Source organism: Centroberyx gerrardi, chromosome 11 (genome assembly GCF_048128805.1).
Source record: "Centroberyx gerrardi isolate f3 chromosome 11, fCenGer3.hap1.cur.20231027, whole genome shotgun sequence".
In the NCBI taxonomy this organism is placed as follows: domain Eukaryota; kingdom Metazoa; phylum Chordata; class Actinopteri; order Beryciformes; family Berycidae; genus Centroberyx; species Centroberyx gerrardi.
In genome coordinates, this window is record NC_136007.1 from 31,284,841 (window position 1) to 31,295,836 (window position 10,996).

A 10,996-nucleotide genomic window follows, 5' to 3' on the forward strand; every position below is an offset into this window, starting at 1 on the left:
AGTAATCTATATCATGTATTTACCTTAAATATTATTAAAACATTGCCAAATGACAAATAGCCCATTAAAATTTGTCTGCAGAAAAAGTAGCTATGTGGTACGGTACTTGAAGTTGGGCCACTGACAGTTACAGTCTGGTGAGGCTTACTGTTGTAATGCATCGACTCTGTCACCAAGCAGTCTTACCCAAATAAACATCATATTGTACTGTTGGTCTATTTTTGGGAGATTAACCCTTAATTATCATGCACAACATTGATTTTGCTCATTTACCAATTGCAGCATAATGCCAAAAAAGGACAGGCTAAGAAAACAGAAAGAAAGGGAGCTACAGCAGGCAGCCCAGGGTAGCAGCTCTCTTCTATCCTGGATCAGGCCATCTAGCAGTAAGGAGGATGAGGGAGATGTATTGCCACCTGATACAGAACCCATCACAGATGAAGAAGAAAGGTCAGAGTCCAGAGCAGAGTCATGTTGAAATAGTCATGTAGAAATAGTGAATGCTAAAGACCATCGTCTCTGTGTGAATTGATACAGTAATTTTGTAGAAATCTGTTGAGTATTAAACATCTGCATGAGTGCATGGGTATTGAAATAAATAAATATGTAAGTAAGTAAAAGATGTGTATGTAACTTTATTTTTTATAAATAATTATGAGAGGGGTGCCCTTTTTTTTCGCTTGAGCACCTGCCCCCCAAAATGTCTGTGCACGGCCCTGTGTGCCGTTGTTAGTAGAAAGTCTAGGTAAAATGCATCATTTCAATCGGCAGTTGGATCGATGATCAGCCGTTCACACTTAAAAAAAGAAACGGCAATTAGAATCGTTTACTTTAGCTGTATGAGACTCACTGGTGGAAAGGTGTGATAATAATCTAATATCTAATCTAATATTTCAATGGATATAGTTACATGCGGTTATATTTTAGGGTTAGGTTGTCATTAGAGAGCTGACACCCAAACTCAATGGATCTGTGGGTCAATATGACAGAAAATGAGCACATCACAATTTGTTTTTACCTATCGTCATATTTATTTCATTCTTCTGTAACCCTGCAATTCATGTCTGCCATTTTTTGTTTATTTTAATTGGGTTTCATTTAATGATTTATCATTGGTAAACCCCTTTTTCACACTGTTCTACAGAAATTAAGTTTACTATTTTTGATGCCCATGAACATTCCACAAAAGAAAACAAGAATCCAGCACAATATTAAACAAGTAAACATGTTGTCCCCCACAAATGATGCAGGCGCCCCTTGGATGGACGGACCAAGGACGATCCATAAGTCCCTTCACCGATTTTATCGTGGGGGACAACTAACAGCAAAGTAGCTGTATTTACACAAGCTTTTTCATTGTTTTATCCAAAAAAAAAAACTTGATTCCTTGTTCTTTTTACAGCCCCACTCCAGAATTTATTTGGCCGTATGGTAGGCATATTGACATAGATTCTTGACGAGTTTGACTTGTACATGGAAAACAAGCTTTTTTTCACCTTCCATAAGCCACTGTAGAAGATACAGGGCTGTTTTACTGTTTACAACACATTATCAACGTATACCAACAGCTGCCCCATACTGCCAAGCCTCACGTAAAAAGGTCAATCAATTTGACAGTGAAAAATGTCTTTTACAAATAAAACAAAATCAGTTCAAATATTAACAAAGCCAGTAGTGGGACAAAAGTGTTTGACTAGGGTTGCCCATGCTGCAATTATGGTTTGAGGCATCTATGATATCAGAATGCATCAAGCTGTATTGTGAACATAGTGAATCTTCCTAATGTCAGGTTGCACAGTTTGAAAGAACACATCATCATACAGTGTTCAAATATAAAACCCACGAACATCCCCATTCCCACAATGTCTTACATCTATCAAAATCTGAGGTCACTTGAGGATGCCTAAAAGGTGTTGCTTGCAACTAATGTATATTCAACAATAAAGGCATGGGCAATGTTTGTTTTGACACCCTAAGAAAAAACTAATTGCTTGAGGACTACTCTGACTTCTCACCATGGGACACAGTAAGTGGACCTTATTGTGTGCACTTCACTAATGGTCTTCATTTACAGCTGACTCGGGGTCCATCATAGGAAGCTCCAGCTTCTCACATTCTGTCAGCTTCAGGGTTAAGTGCTGGGCGATCTCATTAGGATCAGTGTACTGAGCAGCAGGAACATTCTGAAGGAAAAGAGTTAAAACGGTGTTAACATGATGAAAATCAAAACATCTTCTCACTAGAGACCTGTGTTACATTACTTGAAACACCAAAACAAATGTGCAAAGCGGGCAAGTAATGCTCAGTTATGGTAAAGGTAACAAAAGTCACTTTGCTCAAGCTTTGTGTATCCAATTACATAAACAAATACTCATGGATGCTACTAGTAAAGTGTGTTTTCACCAACTTCACCACTAATAACAAACTGCTTGGCATTATAGTGCCAACAAAGAGCGACCTGCCTTGTCCGCCTTGTTTGGTTAGGCCTACCATCTGCAAACTGAGTGAAACATCTCTGGTATGGATGGATCAGATAGTGAACCTGGAACCACTTGACAATCTACACTTGGGTCAAGACTACTGGAATAAAGAGGGAGTCGTAAGCCCACCTTCCACTTCTGAGTTGACGATGAACGGTTCCAGGTTCACTATCATTCATAAAACTGTTTACATATGTAAGCATTTGTTTTATTTCATTTCAGTGAACCTGTGATCATTTGACTACAGTATACCACATTAGTCACAGGGGGAGTGAAGTGGCATACAACCAACCCAACATCTGTCCAAACAGGACAACAAGCAGGACAATGTCATAAAGGAATGGGGAACAACCCTCCCTAACAAGCCTCAGACAGACAGAAGACAAATAGGTGGATTCCAATCACAATTTTATTGGATTGCCAGGAATGCATATACAGTCGTTTAACCATTACTTGAACAAAAAAAGATCTCTTGATCCCATAGCAAAATAGAAATTTCTAACAAAAGTATATATTTATACATGCATATGCATAGATACACACAACAGATGCCACATCGTAGGCAGAGAACCAAAATAACAGCAGCCCTTAGCTGTTTTAGCACTTTCTGCAGCACTACCAGCGGTACAAAAAGGCTAGAATCATGCCAGAGAATGTTTCATAGCATTACCAGTAACTGACCAGAGAAAAGGAACACTTCCTTCCCCTGGCCCCTGCAACTAGGGCAGGAAGGATGAAACTAACCATCCGCTGCCACTCCCAGAACTGAGGCAGAAACAGTGGAGTGAGACACCACCGCAGGTGAAGGATCTAATCCCAACCGCTTATAGGCTAGGGAGATCAAATCCACTATCTAGTGGGCCAAGTGCTGCTAAGACACAGCTGGTCCCAGTGTACTTCCCCCATAGGAGACAAAAAGCCTATCTGAGACCTGAAGGGACCTAGTATGGTCCACATAGAGCCTAAAGGCTCTCACCGGGCATAATCTATGGAGCCACTCTGCCTCTTCTGTAAGGGAGCATGGAACGCTTCGAACACTAAGGCTTGTAGACAAAGCCCCTGCCCACAGACTTAGGCTGGAAGTTTGGGTTTGGAAGTAGATAGACTGACCTGTCTCCCTCTCCAAAACTGAGAGAAGCCCTATCACCCTATCAACAGATAACGCGCTCAGCTCACCCATACGCTTGGCAGAAACAACAGCCAGGACGAATGCTGTCTTCAAAGACAGGGGCTGCAGATTGAGGCCTAACAGATTTCTCAAAGGGAGGCTCACAAAGGGCATTTAGCACCACTTGAAGGTCCCAGGAGTGGAGAAGGCACTGCCATGGTGGCCTGCTCCTTCTTACCCCCTTCAGAAACTACGATGCCATGGGGTGTGCCCCAGCAGACACCCCATCGCACTTATTGTGACCTGTGGAAATAGCTGCCAGGTAGCCCCAAACAGTAGACTCCACCAGCCCCTTGGCAAAAAGATACCACAAGAAGACCAGGATCACAGTGACGCTACAAGATGAGGGGTTTTCCCCACTCGCCACATACCAATCCCTAAAAGCCTTCTAGGGCTGCAACTAATGATTATTTTCATTGTCGATTAATCTGTCGATTATTTTCTCGATTAATCGATTAGTTGTTTGGTCTATAAAATGTCAGAAAATGGTGAAAAATGTCGATCAGTGTTTCCCAAAGCCCAAGATGACGTCCTCAAATGTCTTGTTTTGTCCACAACCCAAAGATATTCAGTTTACTGTCATAGAGGAGTAAAGAAACCAGAAAATATTCACATTTAAGAAGCTGGAATCAGAGAATTTTGACTTATTTTTCTTAAAAAATTACTCAAACTGATTAATTATCAATTATCAAAATAGTTGATAGCGATTAATTTAATAGTTGACAACTAATCGATTAATCGTTGCAGCTCTAAAGCCTTCAATTTGCTGTTTTACTGCAGCCTGGTGGAGGGGGCACCAGAGGCCTGCAATTTGTCTACTACATCCCCACCCAAACCAAGCCTTTGCAAATGATGCCGTTCAGGGCCACACAGAGCCTGGGGCTTTGGGTGCCATATCCCTCCTTGGGCCTGCGGCAACATATCCTGCCTGTGTGGAACAGGCGCTGGGCTGCCCTCCAGTAGCTGCCTGATGTCCTTCATCCAAGGCCTCTGTGGCCAGTTTTGGGCCACTCAGGCTCCCACCTGGTTCTTGCCAGCACAGCTGGGAAAAGTGGAAGTGGGGTAGAGGCATACAACCTCTCCAGAGGCCAAGGATGACTTGCTGGCCCCGGAGGACCTCAGATTGAGAACCACAAGGAGCAATGTGTTCTCAACCCCTGCTCTCCACCCCTGCTCTGCCGAAGAGGAGCCAGATGCGCTCCACAATCTGTGGGTACAGCCGCCACTCACCAGGATGGGGCCTCCCCCTTGATGACAGGTCTGCCGCAACATTGCAAGACCCTGGGAGATGAATGGCCCTCAAGGAGGTGCCGTGGGCCTGTGCCCACAAGAGAAGCTGTCAAGGCTTCGTATGCCGGGATGGGGACCTTAATCCTGGTGGACTGATGTAGGATACGACTGTGGTGTTGTAGGGCCTAATCAATACTTGCTAGAAGGCGTAACCCCAGGCAACAGGACAAAGGTTGAGCCCACCCTCGTGGTTCCCTCCAGCCAGACGTCCCACTGAGACTGGCAAGAGCTGAACGGGGAGCCGCAGCCTCTTCAGGTTTGACCAGAATACCTGAATGTGCTTGACAAAATCTGGAAAACCGGCAAGGGGGGCTGCCACTGCCAATTTGGGTCCCGGTCCAGCGCAGAAGCCCTGGGAGGGGACGGCAGGCAAGTGATGCCAGCAGCTGCTGCAGTGTTTGAAACCAATGCTTCAATAGACAAATCACAGACCCTAGAAGAGGAACTACCGCACCCTTGGGAAACAACATCAACATCATCTGCATTATCATCATCTTCACCTCCAGAGGAGCCGTGAACTGAGCCATCAGGCTTATCAAAGCTATCTGAGGCCACAAGAGAAACGGCATCAGGATGGAAGCGCTGGCAGTGAATCAATCAATGTCTGTTTCCTGTAAAAACAACTGACCCCAGATATGGCCCCACCACTATTGGAGCTGTGCTATACCTCCTCTAGGAGAGCTACAGGTCTTTGCACTTATGCCATCAATGCATGCTCTGTCATAGCTCACCTTCAGTTCTGCAATTTTGCTTTCCCTTGTGCTGAACTCTCGGAGCATGTAGTTCTTTCCAGCCTGGAATGCAAAACAGCATTATCTCTTTGTGTTACTCATTATGGAAGAAGCTTTTAAAACAGGCAGTGTGTAGGTGGATGTCTTCCAAAAATAATAATTTTGTTCCTAACTGCTCATTGTAAGAGTGTTCAACCTTCATGCACGTTCTAAAACTATACCTAACTCCTGGCTGTAGGAAGCCAACTTGCCTCATGATAGAGTCGTGTGTCATTTATCCTGATGAGCACTCCATCCACTCGTAGGAAGAAACGTAGCAACAAGAAGAAACTGGTGGGCATCACCCTCTACATCATCCACAAGGCAGAGAACAGCAAGTTACTCCACAGTACTTCAGATTCATTCTCACACTGCTCATTACTCTGAAATGTTTGCATGTAGCAATATATCAAGACACAATATACCGCAATACAAAAATGCCACAATATGCGTCGTGGAGCTGAGACCTGCACTATACTATCAGATAAGCATAATCAGATACAACTGCAACTGTGTAAGGAAAAAAAAAAAGAAAGTAATAATTACCAATGTATCAAGTCATTTTCTACTTAACTCATTTCAATCCTAAAATTAAAGAATAGACCATAACATAGCTTTAATATTTAAATGTAACTTCATTTCTGATATTTTGACAATAGTGTACCGTGAATAATGTATCATATATAGAATCGTATTGTCTGCAGTATATCATACAGTATAATATGAGTAATCTCACTTGCATTGTGGCAAAACAGCCTTTATCCCTGATTTCAAAGGAGATGACTCAGTAAGGCAGTAGTGGTGTAAAAGAAAATCTCTTATAAAGAAAATCCAAATTGCCTTCTGTAATTATTATTTAAGTGGTGTGGGAATCACAGTGGATGTCAGTACTGTCCCTGAATCCTGAATCAATGGTGTCAAGAGAGGCATCAAGTGGTTTACATGAGGGGAGCGCTTACAATTTTGACACTGATCATGGATACACCATGGTCATGCAACTCGTCCTCAAACAGTAGCACCTCGTCAAAGAACATGATCTGTTCCCGTGCCTTCAGCTTCTCCATGTCTATACGCTCCGATGTCTCAGCCACCTTCAGAGAAACATAGATCACAGTATGTTCAGACAAATATACCTTCATTAGGGATGTGACGAAAGTTTGTGATGTGAAATGTCGCAATACAAAAATTTGCTGCTATGCATTGTGGAGTTGAAAAAAAATTCACGATTTAAGATCTATGAAATGACAAAATGGCCTTTTCTCTTTTGCATTGTTTGAACACTAGAGGGCAAAACTTGCAAGTTTTTACTTGGCATGCCCACATAAACAAAAGCAGCAACAAGAAGAAACTGGGAAACACCCTCTGCTTCTCAATACTGTGTAGGCGCAGCACCTGACAAGATGGACTGATATTGAGGACGATCTGTCAAGTTTTAAAGCAATATTCCACTTAGTTTTAACATGGGTTTATTCCGCCATGAAAACCATAATATAAACTATTGGATTGGATGCTGCTACTGTGATTTTCAATTGACGTTTAGCGGAGGGATACATCCTTCCACCCGCTATGTTCTCGTCTATCAATAAAAATGCTATTTGGCAAAATTACGTTCTAAAAAATCCTAACGCTACAAACTCGTCCAGCTGCATCTGATCTTGGTGAGTAGTACTCAAGTGCCGAATAACCCCCATGTTAAAACTAAGTGGAATATTGCTTTAAGTCCACTGTGTGGCAGCATTTTGGGTAAGAGAGCCTTGCCTTAAAAAAGGTAACACTAGCAACATGCTGCACCATGTACGACATCACACTGAAAAACTTGAGTTGCCAGTATATGGTTAAATGTTGTGTTTGAGGTTTTAAAAAATGTAGCTGTTTATTTTTGCAGTGTTTCCATTACATTCATTCTGCGGTAGCAGCCTGCAACTGCAAAATTTTTACCGCCACTCCTGTGGGAGTTTACAATTTGATGAAATGTCAATCGCACAAGCTGAGTGGTTTTCAGCCACTTCTATCCCGTGTGTAATCGAGGCTGTGTGACGTCCGTGGTGGTGAAAATACACGCATCAATTATGGGTGTGGAACCAAAGAACCGGAACACTGTGCCGCTTGGGCATTCTGTTCTGAGTGGAGGCCCAAACTACAGCAACACAGACACTCTGATGAGAATCAGCTGAAGTTGCAGGGAAAGCAACAGCAAAAGGTAGAGCTTGTGGCTAGATTTCACAGTTTACATATATTTTTTTACGTTTACCCAACCTTGGTCCAATTAACAAGAAATTCTTGTTTATATTATCATCATGTTAAGCTACATGTTTCTGTTTCAACAGTGGAGGTCTAGAATAGCAATAAATGTGTGCTAAAATTAGCTTTGTCATCAACTGTCATTTTATGTCTTTAGTTGGAAGTTGAATATGTATATGAATACTTCATCAGTGAAGGTTACCCACCTTTATCTGCGTGCCTCCACCTATCAAAGTGCCTCTGTAGTCTGTGGTGTATGTCCAATCATAGCGTTTCACCACCTCTTTGGAGTGATCTGAATCAGCCCTGGAATGAGATTACACAGATTTATTCATCATGTAAATGGGATGTAATTTTTTTAAAAACTTTTCTTTCACTTTTCTTTTTTGGGACAGATGCCACCCATTCATTTCTAAAGGGAGTTTTCCTGCTTTCCTGACCACATCCCTGCTTGTGATGTCTATGATATCCTGCTATTGCATTACTGGTTTGAGATAATAACGGTTAATGCAGAAATCCTTCAGCACTGCGACTTGGTAACATACTGTGATGATCATCTTGCCTGCTCTCCTGCCATTCCTGTGCGCAGGCCACCTTGACAGTGTCCTCCATGTTGTTGACTCTCTTTAGGGCATCGATGGCGTTGAATTCAATGCCGTAGCCATCCATGTGTTGGATGCGCAAGACATTGTCCCCGAACAGCATCTCTGGGAGACAGGGCATGCTCATCTCCTCTGCTAACCTGGAGAGACACATAGAAAATAGCAAAATTTGACATGGGATTCAATCTTTCAGGAAAAAATCCCAACACAATTCTTTATTCATTCATGTGGTTTGACTTACTTAGAGATGTTTCCTCAAAATATCTCACAAATCAATTTTCTCCAGACTCATAACTGAGAAGCTGAATAGATCCACAGACAAACCTTAGTTAGGTAATATTTGCTTCCTAGTAACAGAGGTGGAACTCACCGTTCGATATCCTTGGATTTCATGATGTGCGTTTTGGCAGCAGTCACTTTCCATGGTCCAAATGTGAAGTCCTGTTTACTGCTCTTGAAACCATGCGACATCATGGCTGACAGGGAGGCCAACATCAACTAGAAGAGAGATCATCAACCACGATAAAACAACAGTTTTTTTATACAGAGTGCTTTCAAACAGATTGGTCTGACGGACCGTCAAACAGGAGGCATTTAGAGGAAGAAGGCACAGATTTTGAACAAGGTCCATTCCAACTCAACCTTGGGATACAGGAGAAGCTTGTCTTGGGGCAATAGTTAAAATCAAGCATTTCCAGCACATCCTCTCTACACATTTGGGTTTACCAGGTCTGTCTGGCAGCGTTGCCTTTCAGCCGATTCAACTCACAACCAGATGGTGATCAGTTCAACATCCGGCTTGTCTTGACGGTGACAGCACAGAGCAAATGTTGGGGAAATGCAACCCGTCACCTAGTACCATATGCAGGCAAGGTGGCCAGCATTGTGTCAGGATAGATATTAGAAATGTCAAACCGGATGTTTATTGCTTTCAATGCAAGAACAACAGCGAACGCCGGTGTAAAGACAAAAAGGCAAATTTTCTGAAGTTTTACCTTCTACCATGGTGGTGAAGACGAAGTGGTTGTTGAAAAATCTAGCAAAATGAATGTACCAGTCAATTGTTAAAAATAAACAAAAATGGTCCATCTTCCAGTCTGTAAAAGTGGGCATTAACCCTCACCATGGACATTTTTTTGGGGTGTTGAATCATATTTATCAGTCTAATTTGTAAAACATAACCTATCAGACATTGTGAAATTAAACATTAAAGCGAGCAGTCACTTAATACTATTAATTATATCAGGTTTCAAGGGAGTGAATGAGAAGGCTTCCCCAGCCCCTTTGAGAAACTGACAACAAAATATTGCAGAATATTACAATATTAGAATATTACAGCTTGCGGCTGCTGGCATTTTTCCGCCTGTAGGCCTATAACCGTCAGAAATTAGCAGAAATTAGCGTTTGTGTCATCATAATTAACCTAAATTAAGATGGTATTTATTTATCGAGACCAATAGTAACGTAGGACGATACATGTATTCATAACTAGAAACCGTTTTTCATCGTTTTGAGTACATTTGACACAACAATAACCATTACAGTCAAATCGAAAAATATATTTTCGGATCTTCTGAGAGCGATTTTTGATGCAGTGACAATGATGAAGCTGCAATCTCTGCAGCCAATTAACTGTAGCCTACAGCAGAGCCATGGAGGGCGAACCGCCACTTGTGTTGTTGTGATTGCACTGGTCTAACTGAACACCTCGTTTCTCTACAAATTACCAAGATAAAGTTCCCGAAAGCGCGACGAGGACGTCTCCTGCTGTGAAGACACAGTTCTAGTTTAAATTACCTTCGATTCAGATTTATTTAAAGTGCCCCATGCACTGTAGTTCCGTTAAAAGTGGCTCCATACAACATACAATAAGGAAAGATGTTGAGTGCTTCGGAAACCACTTATAGTGCTGGCCGTGATGGTGGCTTAATGTTGACGTTCACAAATACAGGGAAACTGCTCTGTTGCTCAGTAAAACTGTGTTACAACGTGAATAAATCAGCTTACCTCCGTGTTGTTGTTGTTGTCGTCAACAAGCGGTCATGTACCTGAGCGCGTCGGTAAAAAACGTCCGGCTGCTTCCTCTCCTCAAGCTGTCATGGTTCCGCTACAGAGCCGAACCCGTCTTCTTCTACTTCCTTTGTTTTGCGGGAGATTAAAGGCGTTTAGCGTAATACTGCCCTCCACTGATCAATATCCGTCGTTTCATCAAAAGAAAAAAACTGTCACAGCTTTCAGTTCGATAAATTGAGCATTTTCTCGATTTCAGTTCAACAGAGATTTTAAAGAAAAGACTGGAACTCCCAAATACAAAATTACCAAACCAGAAAAACATGTCCATCCGTCAACACAAATGACATAAAAATCATAATGAAAAACAATTGTGGGGTCATGCTGCTGACAATTCCAACATGAGACGGTAGGCTATGAGTAGGAAATATGGGG

At 42.2% G+C, this 10,996-nt stretch overlaps 2 protein-coding genes across 2 annotated transcripts in view; one reads left to right on the plus strand and one right to left on the minus strand.

Annotated features, from left to right (window-relative positions):
* The window catches only part of kcnj15 (potassium inwardly rectifying channel subfamily J member 15), a 327,817-nt gene that overhangs the window by 180,547 nt on the left and 136,274 nt on the right, over positions 1-10,996 (plus strand). The window lies entirely within an intron of this gene.
* On the minus strand, positions 956-10,649 carry tiprl (TIP41, TOR signaling pathway regulator-like (S. cerevisiae)). Its single transcript, XM_071926938.2, has 8 exons — positions 10,559-10,649; positions 8,922-9,049; positions 8,512-8,691; positions 8,156-8,255; positions 6,668-6,799; positions 5,921-6,016; positions 5,670-5,732; positions 956-2,183 (listed from the first exon to the last, which is right to left on the minus strand). The coding sequence occupies exons 2-8, from the start codon at positions 9,044-9,046 to the stop codon at positions 2,055-2,057; spliced, it is 825 nt and encodes a 274-aa protein (XP_071783039.1). The 5' UTR covers positions 9,047-9,049; positions 10,559-10,649; the 3' UTR covers positions 956-2,054.